The sequence below is a fragment of the Sarcophilus harrisii genome, chromosome 3, assembly GCF_902635505.1.
Source record: "Sarcophilus harrisii chromosome 3, mSarHar1.11, whole genome shotgun sequence".
Taxonomy (NCBI): Eukaryota; Metazoa; Chordata; class Mammalia; order Dasyuromorphia; family Dasyuridae; genus Sarcophilus; species Sarcophilus harrisii.
In genome coordinates, this window is record NC_045428.1 from 424838461 (window position 1) to 424856347 (window position 17887).

At 35.8% G+C, this 17887-nt stretch overlaps 1 protein-coding gene across 6 annotated transcripts in view; it reads left to right on the top strand.

The window, feature by feature from the left end:
* Positions 1–17887, top strand: part of CACNB4 (calcium voltage-gated channel auxiliary subunit beta 4) — a 321025-nt gene that overhangs the window by 163214 nt on the left and 139924 nt on the right. Inside the window, exons 1-2 of one of the 6 annotated variants that reach the window (XM_031960681.1) lie at positions 9754–10443; positions 12465–12625. The exons of 3 other annotated variants lie outside the window; for them this stretch is intronic. In XM_031960681.1, coding sequence (XP_031816541.1) covers positions 12620–12625 — 6 coding nt within the window. In that variant the 5' untranslated portion in view covers positions 9754–10443; positions 12465–12619. Of the gene's footprint in view, positions 1–9731; positions 10444–12464; positions 12626–17887 lie in introns of those variants that run through there. 2 more of the 6 variants (XM_031960682.1, XM_031960678.1) reach the window with 2 other exon arrangements.

A 17887-nucleotide genomic window follows, 5' to 3' on the forward strand; every position in this document is an offset into this window, starting at 1 on the left:
ACTCTATTTGAAATTTATGCAATTTGTTTAGTCTTAGAAATAGATATGGTATGTTTAATTGTAAAATTGAAGGAGGCATATTATTATAAATTGATTTTTATTAATATTTATCACCAAAATTCTCAATATTTCCTGTTTTCCCCTATTTGGAGAGCCAAAACATATTAAAATGTACATTGACATATATATACATACATTGAAAAAACCCTGAAAATGTGAGCAATGTATCCAAACCATGTCTCTCCTACCTCAACAAAATAGTGGGTTGGGAGTGTCTTCTCACATTTTTTCTTTGGAGACGTTGTTCTTTGTAATTTTACTACATTTCCTTTGGATGGTTTTGTCAGAGTTCTTTCCATTTTTATTATTTTAATTATGTTTGTTGTTTTCTTGGCCCTGGTTATTTTACTCTGTATTAGATTATTTAAATCTTTCCCTGCTTCTCTAAATACATTATATTCCTTGTTTCCCAAAATATAGTAATACATTTAAAGATCTCCTTTGCATTCACTGGCCATTCAATTGTAAAAATGGCAGGTGTTTATTAACTCACCTCTCATTTCTGTGTTTTTTAATATGGGATTTTTATTTTATAAACAGCTTTACAAAATCATTTTAATCAGAATTTTGTTTAGGAGAAAGTAGATTGTGAACTAAACTGATGGCTTTCTTGAAGGCATAGTTCTGGATTCTTTATCAGCTTGCCTCCTTTTATCTAGCTCCCAGGAAAACTTACCTGTTCTAATGACAGACATTTTTCAGTTCTTCTTGCATCTGGAAACTTAGAAGAACAACAGAAAAAGTCAGCTACTATCTGTGTTCCTCTAACATGTCCTCTCTGAACTCTCAGTCCCTGAGAGGCTAAGATGACAGTTGTGCTATTACTTTATTTTAAATTGATCTTTTCAAAACGATGACACAAAGTAGAAAAATCAGGACCACTTTCTTCAGAATCATCCAGGTTGGTTAGAGCAGCACATCTTAAATTTTTCCCACTCAATGACCTCTTTTCTCCTGAGAAACTTTTACATGACTCCAGGTAAATAGGTATAAAAATAGATAAACAAAATTTCAAGTCTTATGACTAAGTTTTTGATTCTATGACCTTCCTGGCTGTTCTTCTCTGGCTATGCTTCAAATCATCAATATTCCTCCTAAAGTCCAATGCCTAAACTCTACTCTATTCTAAACGTGATCTGAATAGTAAAGATAGACTATAAACTTTGAAATGGACACAATACTTACAATAACAACCTAAAAATTGCTATTTTTTGGCAGTGACAGCCTTCTGTTAGCTGATATCAAACTTCAAGTTACCAAAGACTCCATTTAAAAAATATCATCAGGGCAGTTAGTTGGTATAGTGGATAGAGCATCAGCCTTGAAGTCAAGGGAACCTGAGTTCAAACCTGGTCTCAGACACTTAACACTTCCTGGCTGTGTGACTCTGGGCAAGTCACTTAACCCCAATTGCCTCAGCAAAAAACAAAAACATATATCACCTACAGTCTAACCAAGTTTTCCCCATCCTATAAACTTGAATGCAAGATTTTGCCTTTATTCCTATTATATTTCATTTTACCAGATTAGGAAAAACATTTTGGATGCAGTTTCTGTATTCTCTAGGTTAGCTTATCTTTTCAGTTTTATTTCATCTGTGAATTTGATAAAGTATGTCATGTATACATTCTTAAAAATTATTTGTAGAGAATAATAGAACAGGAATGAAGTAGTATGCTCTAATAGGAGGAGTAGTGACCTTGGAGTCAGGAAGGCCTAGGTTCTGATATTCACTGTGTACCTCCTGGGCAAGTTACTTAATCTCTCTGATCCTCAGTTTTTTCATTTATAAAATGAGGGAGTTGAACTTAGATGGCCTCTAAGGCCCCTTCCTATGATTCTTTGAAGATGGAGCTCTATTGCACTCTAATGGATTCCATTCTTCAGGTTGACATTGATTTATTAATCAACACTCCTGGGTACCAGATAGGAATCCACCTACCAGTTCTATCATCTACCATATCTTCAGCTTGTCTGCAAAGATATAGTAAAAATCAATTCTTTCTGAAATACACAAGGTAGAACCTAGGCATAAGCTACCAGGTATAGGTTAGAACTCAAGAAACAGTGACTACAAATGAAGATAAAAATTCAAGTGGAGAGTAATGGAGGAGTGCAATCGTACCCCAGAGGTGCTTCTTCTCTATTCCAAGTATATGCTGAGCAAAATTTCTCATATAAGTAATACCCTCAACCCCTCAATTTTTACACATACATTTAGAATATTAAGTAGAAGACACCAGCAATGGATCATAATTAACCTGGAAGACTTTAAAAGTCATCTTGCATGACTCCTATACTTCATTTTACATACAGATGAGGAAACTGAGATAGACAGAGGATAAGTGACTTTTCCAATGGGAATAGTAGTAGGGTCACAATTTGAACCTAGAACCTCTCATTCTAGATGTAGCATTTTTTATCCTACACTACTCTATAAAACTCCTACTTTCAGTGGATTCAGTGAGATAGCAAACAGAGGCAGCTGGTAGTTCAGGGCATGGATTGCTGGATCTGGAGTTATGCTGTTTTGAGTTCAAATGTGAAATTGGTCAAGTCACTTAACTTTTGTTTGTCTTCAAGAACAACAGGCTAATTCATCAAATTCACCAAGGAACCCAAGTTTGCATTGCAAACAGATTTATGGGTCCCTAGTTTCCCTCTCAGGGATTCTAATTTTAACAAAAATCCAAAGCAAAGATTTTCTGAGGTGGGCTTTACATATTTTCTCTCTTGTAGATAACCATAGCATTTTACTAATTGAGTTGAGGATAGCAGAAGCCCTTTGTCACAATTTGCTGGTAGCATCTGACAAGTCAGAAAGTTTGAGTTGAAAAGCTAGTAGTATTTGTGAGTTAGTCACTTATCTCAGTTTCTCATCTATAGTTTCAGTTTTCTTGTCTTTAAAATGGAATTAATAATACTTTTACTGTGAGGTAAAAAATAATTTTACTATGAGAAATTGTACTTTGTAATTATATGCATTATATGAACCTGGGTGTTATTATCACATGTTACTAAAAAATGAGTTCTATCACATAAAACTAGAGATTTCTTTGTTCTTGTTGTCTAACTTGTGAATTAATCACCTGTGAGGAAAGATGGGACTTGAGAAACCTTATTTCCCAGAGGAGAAAAGGTAGAAAGGCATTTCAGCAAAACTGCCAACTTGAAAATGAATTCTTGAAGACATGGAACAATTGAACTCCAGTAGATAAGAGGAGAAAGCAACAGCAGTATTTTGGACAAATTGTAAGAGTGGTATGCTCAAAGAAAGAGAAGGTGAGCAAAGGTAAGTACTTTACTTACTGTGACTGTTTCCTATAATCCATTGCTTAAAAAATTAGAAACTGAGGGGATACCTATAGTGAACAAGTTGTGGTATATGCTTGTGATAGAACATTATTGTGCCTTAAGAAATGACGAGTAAAATGGTTTTAGAAAAACCTGAAAAGACCTATATGAGCTGATACAAAGTGAAGTGATCAGAATCAGGAAATTATTGTACACATTTATTGAACAATGAGCAGCTGTGAATGACTTAGTTATTCTCAGCAGCACAATGACCTAAGACAATTCTGAAGGACTTATGATGAAAACTGATCTTTACTGCCAGAGAACTGATGGAGCCTGAATGTGAATATAAGCATTCTTTTTAAAATTTTATTTTCCTTTGGTTTTTCTTTCTTTTTTAGTCTGTATGTTTTTTCACACCATGAATAATATGGAAATATGTTTTATGTGAATGTATCTATATATACCTAAATTAAATTGCTTGCCTTTTTAAGGAGGGGAAAGGAAGGATGAGAGAGATTTTGGAGCTCAAAATTTAAAAAAAAATGTTAAAAATTGTTTTTACATATAATTGGAGTGGGGAAAATAACCATTGCTTACCCAGGAAACCCAAACCATGAGGCATCCATTTTTGCTGGGTTTTTGTTATTGTTGTTGTTGTTGTTCCATCGTTTTTCAGTCATGTCTAACTCTTCATGACCCCATTTGGGGTTTTTTTGGCAAAGAGCCTAGAGTGTTTTGTCATTCCTTCTCTAACTCATTTTATAGATGAGAAACTGAGGCAAATAGGATTATTAAGTTGCTTTACCAGGAACACACAGCTAATAAGTGTCTAAAGCTGGATATGAACTTAGAAAGATGTCTTCCTGACTCCAGATCTGACACTCTATCCTTTACAACATCTAAATTATCTTTTATGTCAATGGATTTATTCTTTCCAAGAATACATCATGCAGAGGCATTCAGGAATCCCTTGAACCTAATCTCAAATACCTTGGTGTCTCAGAAGCTCTTGACATCATGTGAAGAGACTCAGTAAATTAGCAACCCCATCAAATCTCCTTTTTAAGTACTTATTATGTGTCAGACTCTGTATTAAGTATTGGAGATGAAAACAAAATGGCAAAAACGATCCCTGCTCTCAAGGAGCTCACTGTAAGACAGATATATTATAGATAATTTCATCTTGGGAAACTAGGAAAAGGCTCTTCTAGAAGATGGAATTTAAATTGAGTTTTGAAGGGATCCAGGGGGAACTAAGATGAATAGGTAAGAGGTCATCATTGCACACCTCAGGGATAGCCAATGCAATTATAGAGATAGGAGGTGAAGGCTTGTATTTGAGGAACTACAAATAGGCCAGTGTGGGTGGATCATAGAGTTTGTGGAGGAAAATAAAGTTTAAGAAAATAGGAAAGATGGGAAGGGATCATATTGTAAAGGGCTTAAATGCCCTAAAGAAGAGTCCATATTTGATCCTGGAGGTGTTAGGAAGCCACTGGAGATCTATAAGCAGGATAGTCTCATGCCTAAGCCTACACTTTAGAAAAATCATGCTTGGCAGATAAGTGGAGATTGAATGGGAGTTGGGAGATACCTGAAGAAGGAAGATTAGTTAGAAAAAGGCTATTGTATTATTCTAGGTTAAGTTGTAATTGGGGCCTGAATAAGGGTATAGCTGTGTGAGTAAGTAGAAGGTGCCATACATATATGTAGGTATGAGATATATTATAAAGATAGAAACCATTGGATTGAATAGATGGAATGTGTTAGAGTGAAGAATAAGGGATTGGCTGTGAGCTTGGTAGGCTATTGGTACTGTTGACAGTAATAGGAAAAAGTGAAAACTTTGCAGGAGAAACACCATGATTTCTCTTTTGGACATTTTGAGTTTTAAATCTCTGTTGATATGAGGTTGAGGTGTTTGAGAGGCATTTCATAAAGGGGTGACTGTAGCTCAGGAGAGACAATAGGGTTGGATATAGAGACTTGGGAGCCATCCACATAGAGATAATAATTGAATCCTTGGAAGATTAGATCACCAAATGAGATAACATGGTGCAAAAAGAAGTAGGAGCTCCAGGCTGAAACTTGGAGCACATATACAAAATCTGGTATTGAATGTTTAACTAGTTCTACCAAAAAAAAAATACATTTTTAAGTTTAATCTGCATTAGTGCTTTCTTTAGACTAGATAATCAACAAAATGATAAAGCCAAAAAAATCAAAAAATTAATCAATTTCTGAATTTGCTGATTTTTGAGGTCTAAATGATTTTGCTAAAAATTTAATAATTCAATTGGAACTGGCTCAAGTACGCCACTGTGACACCTGCAGTTAGTAACTATGACATGAATGAAAAACTAGCAAAGAACATAGAGAAGAAGTCATTAGATAGATAAAAGAACTAGAATAGAGCCGTGTCACCAAATGCTAGATAGGGGAGGACATCTGGGAAGGAAAGATGACTTTTTCTTTCAAAGTTGAAGAAGGATGAAGATTGAAAAAATGCTACTAGATTTGGCCATTAAAAGATCATTGCTAACGTTGGCATTGACAGCATTAATTAAAAGATGAGGTAAGAATGCAGACTGTTTAGAAGAGAGGGAGAGAAGGAGAGGCAGAATCCTTGACTATCACAGCTTTCTCAAGGAATTTAGTCATGAAGGGAAGCAAGATCAGAATGACAGCTAGCAGTATCAGATTGATCAAGTGAGGATTTTGCATTGATCATGATGATGTGGGCATGTTTGTAGGTGGCAAGAAAAGAATCTACAGATAGGAAGAGATCAAAAATAATTGTATTATAAGGACTTGAACTAAGTTCTTTGTGTGATCTTAGGCAAGTCACTTTAATCTCTCAGATTCAGTTTTCTCATTGGTTAAATGGAGAAAATGATGGTATCTACTTCATAGCTTTGTTGTATGGATCAGGTGAGCTAATGTGTGTAAAGTGTTATATAAATGAGTTATTATTTTTATTGTCATAATCTTAAAAAGGTCCAAGAAGTTTTCAGCTACCATCAGAAACCCTTCAATTTTCAAAATGTCTCCCCATTTAGAGAGTCAACCAATTCCAAAAGCTCACTGCCATTTCTGAGTATGAGTTTGTAAGTTCCTTTGAGCTGTCTAAATCTAGTGGATAGCGCTCAATGCTTCCCCTGGAGCCTTGGGATGAGCTCCAGGCTGAAACTGAATTTTTGTCATAACTTGTAAGCCAAATTTAATCTAACCCATTCTAGACTCTCGGGGAAATCAGTTTCTTGAAGCCATCTTGAATTTTAAGGTGTCAGTAGATAGCCAAGGTCCTATAATAAGATGGATTTTATCAGGAGAAAACTAGAGAGAAATGGGCTTTTTCCTAACTCATTTCCAATACTGCCAGATGTCTTTCTGTAGATTATGTGGGTTTTGACCTCCTGGAGCTTTACTAATCTATTTCCCTATACTTTTGGCATCATTTGGAAAGAGGTAACAAAAATAGTATGAGTCTGGCTACAACCTAGAATACAGATGAATCCTTTTAGTTTTTCTGAGAATTATTTTTTTTGTAAGGTTGAGAGAGGCAAAGAAGATTATGGAGAGAGAACCAAAAGTGGTAAGCACCCAAAGTGCTGGCTTCAACAATCCAGTTTCCAGAAGTAGCTATATTCATTATGCCTATGTGTGAGAGTTGGGATCTCACAATGGGTGCCACAGTGTTCATGAACAAACAGAACTAGATGATCAGAGATATAGGATTTGGAAGGGGAAGGGCCCTGGTAGTAATTATGTCTGAAGGAAATGACCAGATCGTTAGCTAGCTTTACTGATTAGAAAACTGAAAGACCATAATGTCTAAAAAGGATGTAAAGGAACATAGTCAAGACTGTGTCTGCTGGTGGAAGGATAGGTCTGCAGATCAGAAATCTTGGTTTGGGATTAAAAAAGAGAGAGAGTAAGCTAGACAAAGAAGACTATATTTTTATGTATTTACTTTTATAGTCACATGGGCATTTTAAAATTTGGCGTTCTATTACTATCTATAGTCTCCAAGTTCTCTCTAATTCTCTGTAATTAGAGAATTACCAATCCCATTGCTGCTTTCGTTCTTCCTTAAGGAATGCTCATTGAATTGAATTGATATGAATAACAACTGTAAAGACTCTATAGTGCATATAATAGTATAATGATGTACCTAGTTTTTAACCTCCATTCAGGGCCATATCAGATTTAAATTTTCTTGTGGCTTTCTACATCAATTAGCAAATGTTTATTAAGTGTTTCCTATATTTCAGACATTCTATTAAGTTCTAGGGATACAAAAAAAGGCAAAAAAGCCCTGATCTCAAGGAGGTTGTATTCTCATGGGTGATTTGTAATATCTTCACTAAGTTCTATAGTGAATATTTATTCATTCATTCAACAAGAAGTTATTTAGCATCTACTATGTATTAGGCAGTATCTTAGCAGGTGGGGACACATCCAGAAAAATGTAACATATCTTGACTTCAAGGTGCTAACATCTTTTTACTTACTTGAGACCCCTTATAACTACAAGAAAAGCTCTGAGGTGGTGCAAAATAAGATATGAATTAAGCCTCTACATAGATTTCCCTCTATGGAATGCTCTTCAAAACCATGGTAAAATTCAGAATTATCCCCCTTCTTCCTCTTATCCTAATTTAGGTTTTTATTTTAAGACACTGAGACATGTAGATTGTGTCTACACACTCAAAGTGAAGTGGTAAATTGAAGCAATTATATGGATGATTCAAGGAGAAAAAAAAAAACATTCTTGCTTTAATTACTGGGATATCTTTGGCTGAAATTATATTGTCTTGAATTATGCAGATAATTCAGATAATTCTGCTAGAGTTCTGTTATGGCACAGGGGTGACCTGGGCTTCTTGTCTCAGCAGAACTATTAGCCCAGTAGTTCCTACCAAGTTGGAACAGCACCTAATATGAATCTAATGAAAAGATTAGATAGGTAGTCTAAGAACTAGTCTGGTTAACTTTGGAGAAATTTTTCACCAACAAAGTTAGCTTACCAGGTAGTAAATTTTTCTTCTGATCTTCAGGGAACTCATGAACACCATCCAGTAAGACTAAATCAGATGGCAGTAGAAGGATCCTACTTTACCAATGAAATCACAAATCTGGAAGTATTCCTCTAGATATGGAATAGCTATATAATCCAAATTATCTACTTAGGAAAGAGTCCTTGTAATTATTTAGCTTGTAATTAGGTTAGTTTATCAGTGAAGAAATGGAGGTCAAAATATGAAATTATTTCTTCAGGGACACAAAACAGCAAAATTAAAACTAGAACCTGGGCCTCCTGAATTTTCTCTTTCTGGAACTGAATGTCAGCTGTTTCAATTTTCTGCTGTACTTTATTTAATATAGATCAGAATATTAGCATTTCTTCTATTTTTGTCAGGATAGTTAATTTTCATTCAATCTGTTGCTTTTCTAAAAAGATAATTTTTTAATCCAGGTCTGGAAATGTGATTGATCAAAAAAGACTAATGGGCTAATACCAGTTCTGGAAGAATTGTGCTCTACTTAGTTGTAGCTGGTGTTTGTGAGGCCTGTTGCTTTAAGTGACTCTGCTTTTTGTCTCCAGTGGCTGCACGTTCAGAAATATGTTGTTTGAAGAAAAAGTCTCTGGTCTGAGCCCTAGCCTCCTGGGATCAACAGCAACCCCTCTCAGACATTGCACTAAATACCCGAGACTGCAGCCAGTGTATTCAGGTTGACATTGATGAGTGTGCATGCTACACTTTAGATTTGTCAAGTGTTTCCCAGGGCTTTTTCTTGCTTCATTCTTACCTCACTTTGGCAGTCCATAGACATTGTGACTTGTCCAGAGTCATCAAATCAGTGAATAGCATGTCGATAATAGGGATAACGGTCTCTGATTTCTAGGTCATTGCTTACTCCCACTGAGTCAAGCTGCCTCTTTTTTGTCTTAAACTTTTTCCCTCTTGGAATTATTTCATTCAGCCATATAGATTTCTTTTTAGAAGTCCTAGAGACTTGCCTTTCCCTAGTGATTGACAGGAAGCTTTGCTTGATGACTTTCTCTGGGAAGGAAGACAAGTCAATGAAAGCATTTGAGATTTGTATGTGAAAAGAAGGGGAATTAATTTAAGCTCTTACATTTGAATTGGCTGTAACTGGGAGGGGGGAGAAAAATCAAATCTTTAGAACTCTAAAAAACATCAGTGCCTAAATAATTAAAGAGCCACGGGTTTCTTTTTCAGACCTCTCCAGGTGGATTACAAAGTTGTTTCTTTTCCCACATCCTTTTCTTTCTTTTGCCCCCCAAGGAAAGCATGGTGATTTTTTTTAAAGGATAGAGCCATTGGAAAGCTATCTCACTATCTGTTTCCTGCTGTGACTTTGTTCAAAATAACTTAGTGCCCTTTTAATTTAAATCACAGTTTATCTGTGAAGTACAGATGTTGGATGCAGATTAATGTATGTTCCCCTGCCTCTTTACACTGTGTTCATTGGAAATTCGGTCCCTCCCTTTGCTCCTCCCTGCCTCCCCCTCCCAAATTAGAGTTTAATAAAAGCGAACAATTATGCTTAGAGCAGTAACCATCCTGTGATTCCAAACTGTTTTTTGGATCTTGATAAGTATTTATGGTGCGTTGAGAAACATAAGGAAAGCCGGAAAGAGCTTTTTGCTAGGTAGAATCCTCTGACTCGTCATCCACTATCAAGAAGCCTCTTCCAAGTGACTGAAGCAGGGGAGCTGAGCCAATCAGAGGGCTCTTTCCTGGCTCTGTCATCAGTCCTTGGTTGGGGAAGGGTTTTGCTTTTATGCTCTGTATTTGGAAGGCAGATAAAATGCCAGGTCTGGACTGCCTCTAGGGATAACCTTCCCCTTTAGGATGTGAAGGAGTAACATCTTGGCTGGAGAATCCACAGAAAATTGATAAGGCAGGCTCTGTTCTTCAGCACAGGCCTTTTCTACCTTTTGACCCAGCTGTGGTTTTGTAGCAATTTTGCTTTTGTCCTGAAAGAGGTGCTTTGGATTATCAGAGCTCCATGTACGACAATTTGTACCTGCATGGATTTGAAGATTCAGAGGCGGTAAGAATTTTCATAGCCTTTTTCTTCGACCCTCCTACTACCCCCTTCTTTCCCCTCCCTCCCCCCATTACTAAAAGCCTAACAGGCAATGCAGGAAACATGGAGCTGAGATTAAGCATCGTTCCGATGTTAGCTGACTGCTCTGTTAATGTATTATATACAGTTTACAGTCACCTGAAACAATCCTCCATTACATAATTTCTTGTCAAGCAGTTTTTTTTTTTTAAAGATGAGGATGACAACAAAGATTTAAAAGATTGTAGATTATCTTGATATCTCGACTAGCCAGTCCACATTTGCTCTGACAAGGTGTGACTGCTTTCTTATAGGAGCAGTTTTGTTTTTGTTTTTGTTTTTTTAGCCATGCCGAAAGCTGTTCGAATGAATATACATTTTATGTCAGCAGGGTAAATAGGAAAAGCCCATTCATTATATAATACTGGTATGAATGGGGAATTCCTGAGTTACTGTCTGGGTTATTTGCTTTCTGAACAAACAACTCATGCCTATCTATTGCTTCTTTGTTAAGAGAATCAGATGCATGTGCCTGTGATAATGTAATACCGTAGTACTGTGTCACAGTGGCAGTGTGTGGGGTTCTTGTAGTTTGCCTGGTATGCTGAGATGGGCTCACAGACATTTGGACTAGAAAACTGGACTTCTTTTTAGCCTATTGTCCAGGCAGTAAAATCTGTTCAAATCTGGATTATGATGGTTACTAAAATCTTTCTTCTCCTTTCCCTTCCCCCAATCCTGCCAAGACATTGTTAGGTAGGTAGCATTGAGTCAAGAACAGGGTTGATTTCCTGCTTCTTTCCTCTAAGTCTGCTATTGCTGGTGATAGTTCTTGTTTCTCTCTTCAGCAGTTACATAGAAACCTTGCAAGGCTGAATTATTTCTTATTTTGGGAGGCAAGAAGAGGGCACTCTGTGGGGAGTCTGCTTTTATATGAACACTGTTGCTATACATGCTGTTACATATAAAATAGAAATATGTTACATAAGGTTCTGTGACTAAACACAAAATAAAAGATTATAATATAAATTTGTGTATACGTCAATGCAGACGTATGTGCCAAATGATGTGATGTCCATGGGAGATAAAATCCTCAGTTCAGATAAGGCATTCCATTCTTCTGCTGCGTGCTTTAGTGGGCACTAACTTTAATTCTGCAAAGTGTAACCTCTCAACATGTTGCCCAACACACTAGTAAATTATCCAACTGTCAGTTTATTTCAGAGGAGAAATTCTGAAACCCTTGCAATTGGGATGAAGAAAATACACAACTGGGAGTTAGGGGTGAGGTGGGAGGGGAATGAAAAATACAAGTATTTGGATTTTGCAAATGAGCTTCCTTAGATCCTTCCCAAGACCTGATTATTTTTATAACTCATCTCTCTGCACTCAGTTATGAAATATTTAATGCCTCATTGAATTTTGTAGTTAAGTTTTATTTTCAACCATTAGTTCTAAACTTGGGTATCCCGTGTACACAAATGGATTGGAGTTATTTCAGAGGTGCCTCTTGAAACCAACTCTGTTATTAACAAAATCAGCTAGGAGCTAATATTTCCAGCTCTACTTTCTTGAGAACTATTAAATTCTTGATGTCCTGATTCAGAGAGGAGCCATTATAAGTGTGAAGGCATTTTTTTTTCTCTCAGCCTCATGGGACTGTGTAGCTTGTCCTGTAAAAGGGGAAATTAAAACTGCATAGACTTGGTACGACTCAGGTAGCCAAGTTGCTGGATAGTGGGTTGGTACTGCAGTGCCGTACTGTTGGTGACTAAGTGGTTGCCAACAACCAAAGAACCCTTGGGTTGAGCATATCTGCGGAGGTGAGGAACGTGGGGGAGGCCTGTGAAATGAAGGAATTGATCAGGTGAATCTTTGATTTGGGACGAGTTTAGCTGGGTGGGTTAGAACATTTTTTTCTCTTACTTAGATGCTGGGGGAAAAGAAAATATTCAGGAGGATAAACTGTCTGTAAATGCTCATTTGAGTTTATTTGTTTTTATAAGGAAGAATAATGTGATGTGTTACCCAAGATGGTGTGAACAGAGCTTCAAGCCAATGGAGAAGACTAGGCCTAAATAGCTGTGCCGATGAAGTGAAAAATACAGCCACACCTGGAGTATTCACATCCTCAGCAGTCATTCTCAGTGCAAATGCATTTATGGCTGTAAGTGTGTGGGTTTGCACAGATTAAAACAAAGCTCTCTAAACAGGTTTGGTGGATAGGAATCCAAAGGCTTTTCTTAGATGGTGAACTGCAGCCAGATAACATATAGATACTGAATGATGAGTACTGCTGCACTTCCTTTTTGGGGGTTGGGAAGCCATCCGACTGTGGCCTACTACTCTGTATTGTGGGAAAGGTTTGGGGGGGATGGTTGGTGGTGGTCCCCCCTCCTATGACAAATAACTATGTGGCCATTCAGTAATCCTGTAATCAGGTGTTGCTTAGGGATAGATGATTCATTCCAAATAGGATATTTTATTGTACTCAGAGAGCAGCTCATATTATTGCAGGGAATTGGAGGTCTGATTGATCCATTTTTGTAAAAGATGTATATATTTGTACATTTTAATTTTTTGTCCAGAGGGTTGGCAATAATTTATTATACTAGGGCTATTTGCTTATTGCTTCTATGTGTTTTACAGAGAAAAGGGTTAAAGCTTATTAATATCAGCTGAAGTCTGAGCGTTTCATGTTCTTGGATCTTTATATGACTTTAAATAAGTCATTAAACTTTGCCATGGTTTCAGGGAATGTAGTCCTATTTGTTCTGATGTAGAATCTAAATGATTTTGTGTAACATCGTGCCTAGAACACAGCTGAACATTCTTCATCCAATGTCTTATATCCCCTTTTCAGGACAAGTGGAATGGTTAGACCAAGCTAATTAGAATCAACTATCAGTATATGCAGATGTTGGATAAGGAGTGCTTTTGTTGAGGGCTAGCTCTACCTACCAGTGCTGGGTTGTTTGTTTGTTTTTTTCTTTTTAAATGTTCAGGCATAAACAGCTACTATGGTATTTTTTTCCTACAAGGCTGCTTATCAGTCCTGGTAGCTGAGGTGTCTTGTGGAGACTGATCCCACTGTGTACCCCAGAATTTTTTCCTGATTAACTAGTAATTTAGGCAGGTAATCACTGTGGGACAGGTTGCACTTTAAATAGAGATTCTATATTGTTTTACATCGGTGGAAATGCTCTAAGAATAGAATTTATTTGTTGGGTGTACAGATATTTTTACTTATGGCATAGGTATTGAAAACACAACATGGATATTGTTGCAAATCCTATGAATTTTTTGTAAGAGCAAAGTAGTGAAATTATTATCGTTTTCAGAGGAGGCAATGAGGTACCATAGAAGAAACTCTAGATTTAGAATCACATAAGATCTCGCTTTGATGCCTGGCTTATATTACTTATTAGCTGTATGATCTAAAGCAAGTCACATCATTTCTGTTGCCTCAGTTTCTTCACTTACAAAAGGGTGGATTAGAGGACTTCTGTGATGTAGTTGTAAGTCATGGAGACTACAAATTATATAGAGTTGTTTTCACTCTCTGCAGCCAGGTTTCACTGATGAAACTATAGCCAGTTCCATATTTTTGAATTTTTAATGACTTTGAAGAGGAGGCTTGAACTTTGTCAGGGATACATACTATAGAAGAGTAAATTATTTAAGTATTTTTCATCATAAGAATGAAATAGTGATTTATTTGTATTGACATTATTTGATGTTTCTTAAGCAGGAAAGATGAGCACTTATATAAAACTAAATTGTGCATTGTTAAGAGTATACACATTTAATGCATATATAAATATAACACATTTTTTAATCTGTGCACTTGCTACAATAACTACCTATAAAAGTTTAAAGATTCCTTTGTTAGCTTATAAAAATATATTTTCCATTTAAAGTATATCAATAAACACATCTATGCACAGATATATAGATACATCTTTCTAACTGATGATTAATGTAAGATATGTAAAATCATAAAACTTTAGAAGGAAAATTAACTACTTTTGACAATTAAACAACATCCTTGATATTGTTAATAAGCATACTTTCAAAGGCAAAGATTCAAAAAAATTATTGCACCAAAAGATATATGAAAGTTTTTTAAATATAGGTAAATATGACTGTATAGGTGCAACATGGTGGCTAATGTGATGGATTTGGAGTCAGGATGACCTAAGTTCAAAATTTTTTTATTATAGCTTTTTATATACAAAACATGTGTATAGATAATTTTTCAACACTGACCCTTGAAAAAACTTCTGTTTCAACTTTTCCCCTCCTTCCTTCCACTCCCTTCCCTAGATAGCAGGTAGACCAATACATATTAAATATGTTAAAGTATATGTTAAATACAATATTTGTATACATATTTATACAGTTATCTTATTGCACAAGAAAAATTAGATTTAGAAAGAAGGTAAAAATAACCTGAGAAGAAAAAACAAAAATGTAAGCAAACAATAACAGAAAGAGTAGAAATGTTATGTTGTGGTCCATATCTAGATTCAAATATTGCAGCAGACTCTTATTATATGATCTTAGGCATGTCACTTAAATCCTCCAGGTCTTAGTTTCCTTATCTGTAAAATGAGGAAGCTAGACTTGAGGATATCTAAGCTCCTTTCCAATTTGAAATCTATGATTGTATACGGAGGATGAACCTTAAAGGACAAAGATTTGAATCCTCTAAAACATTTGGACAATTCCCTTTTGCATTAACAAAAGAGCTTAATTGTTTTTGCAAAAAACATGAAGGCAAAAGTCAAGGGGAATAAAACACTTATGGTATGAGAGGTGGAAGGAAGGAAAGAGGGAAATATTTGCCTGACACTGTACTAAAAACTCAATAAATATTATCTCATTTGATCCTCACAACAACCTTGAAAGGCAAGTGCTATTGTTTCCCCCATTTTACAGCTGAAGAAACTGAGGTAGACAGAGGTTGAGAATTTTGTCCAGGGTTATACAGCTGTTAAGTATCTGAGACTAAATTTTTACCCAGGTCTTCCTTAATTCCAGAGGTGGGGGACCTTATTGTACAGGAGACAAAAGTATCCCATTACAAAGTTAAAAAAAAAAAGTATTCCTTGTCTTCAGAAAATAAAAACCAATTTATTAAAAATAACAAATAATCCAAGTGTTTGAGTTGGATCCTTGTTGTAATATAGCTTAGAAGTGAAAACCAAATGTTTCTTATCATCTGTTTTATTCTATAAAGACTAAAGCTGAGAACATAAATTTTTTCTCAGCTTATGTATTCTTAGGAATTATGAAAAGTTTGTGAGGTAAAAGATGTACAGAGCCTTCTCTTTGATTACCATAGATTTTTTGGGGGGAAATTGCTATAATTTGAATTTATTAGAATGGATTCTAGATGCAGTTATAGCAATGATTATTATAAAACTGAAAAGAAGTAAAGGACACCTCAAATTGACCATGATTTCCTTAGTCTCTGATTAGAAGTCTTTAGAAAGTAAAATAGGTGTTATTGTCGCTTCCTGCTTTCTTTTCTCCTCCTACTTTTTCTCTCTCATATCTGATCTCTTCCTGGGAATCATTCTCTTTAATCAATAGCCAATTTCAACTATTTCTAAAATAGTCATAAAGAAGTCATAGTTGATCTTATATGGTTAAATTAGCCTCACCCTAATTCATAGCTACAGTTTGGTTTTAGACAATAGGAACTGTCATGTGAATTGGGCTGCTGCTCATTTAATGGGGAATGGACTAGGAAGGCATAGGATCATAAATCTTAGAGGCAGAAAGAGAACATATAATGTTTTAGGGTTTGCAAAGTGCTTTATAAACAATATTTCATTTGATTCTCACAAGAACTCTTGCAAGTACATGTCATTATTATTCCCATCTTATAAATGAGGAAACTGAAGAACAGTTATTTAGTGATGTGCCCAGTCACATAGCTAGTGAGTTTCTGATCCAGCATTTGAACTAAAGTCTTCTTGACTACAAATCAGTGCATTCTCCATTGCTAAACTAAAGCACAGTGCAGTTAAGTGACTTGTTGAAGGATGCCCAGCCAATAAAAAGATCAGAGCAAATCTCTCACTATCATTGGAAAAATAACAAATGACATTCTACTTATAGTCTGTCACTATCGTTTTCATATGAAAATAATAGCATGATTTTTTTGTGTGGAGATTTAGCACAATTTTGGGAAGGAGAGTTATACTCCTTTTCTCTTGGCAATTACATCTCTCTCTCCACCCTCTATGTTCAGCTGAAAAAATTAGTAATTGCAAGTTGGGAGTAGTAGATTTTTATATTCGGAACTTTGAACTGACTACTTGTGATTCTGGAGAATATAAATCATTCATGAAACTATTTCAATTGTTATTATGCACTTAGGCACACAAAGGGCAATACAGACTAAGATCTCAAACTTCATTTTGGTGGAATATATAGATAAAACAAAAACATTTTTACACTTTGAGTTAGCAACACTAAAGCAACAGCTGTTCTTTAACTTTTCAGCATTTCTGCTTTGTGTCTGGTCAGTTCTTTGTCCTGACCATTCTAGGACATATACATGAAGAAATGAGGTCTAGTATGAAGGGACTTGACCAAGACTATACACGTGGAAGACCGAAAACGAACCCAGATCTTCTGACCTCTTAATCTAGTGGGTTTTACACTATACCTCAGGATTTCTATGAAAAGAATTGAGATTGTTTTTATTTTACTGGAGAGAAGGCTAAAGGGTACCTTAATTACTGTCTTCAAGAAAGATGTTGGGGAGTGGTTGGCCATGGAAAAGTGCCCAAGAGGAAATGGGTTTAAATGAAAGAAATAGTTCTTTTTTGGGGGGGAAGTATTTGTGTGGAGTTTTGCAACAATGAAAGAAAAAAGTCTTGACTGTCAAGGTTATAAAACAGAGGAAGAAGGCTATAATTTCTATCCCTCTTTTTAAGAAGGAAAAAGGCCATTATCTCCTTTGATTGGTTTAAACATTCATTTATTTGAAGTTAGAGGGCTGGACCAGATGAATGCCAAAGATCCCTTCTAACTTTGGGTTTCTGTGGATTTCAACTGTGGTTGTCAGCTAATAACAATAATGCTGCTTCTATAGATTGTTTTTGAACTTAGACACTTGACTGCTTTCTGAGCTAGCTTTCATTACCCATGGACTAGATTCTAATTTTTTGTGGGGGAGTATATTTTCCCTTTTCACTATCAAGCCACTTGGCATCTGGATTATGTAGTCTCTTACTATTAGAATGAGAGCTCCTTATGCACAAGGACTGCTCACTTTTTTGTTAAATCCTCAATGCTTAGAACAGCATTTGGTAGAAAGTGAATCCTCGATAAATGCTTATTTCATTCACTCATTTTCATTTTATAGAGCATGAAATAATATAGCTTTCTTCAAATAAATAGGCCTTTATTG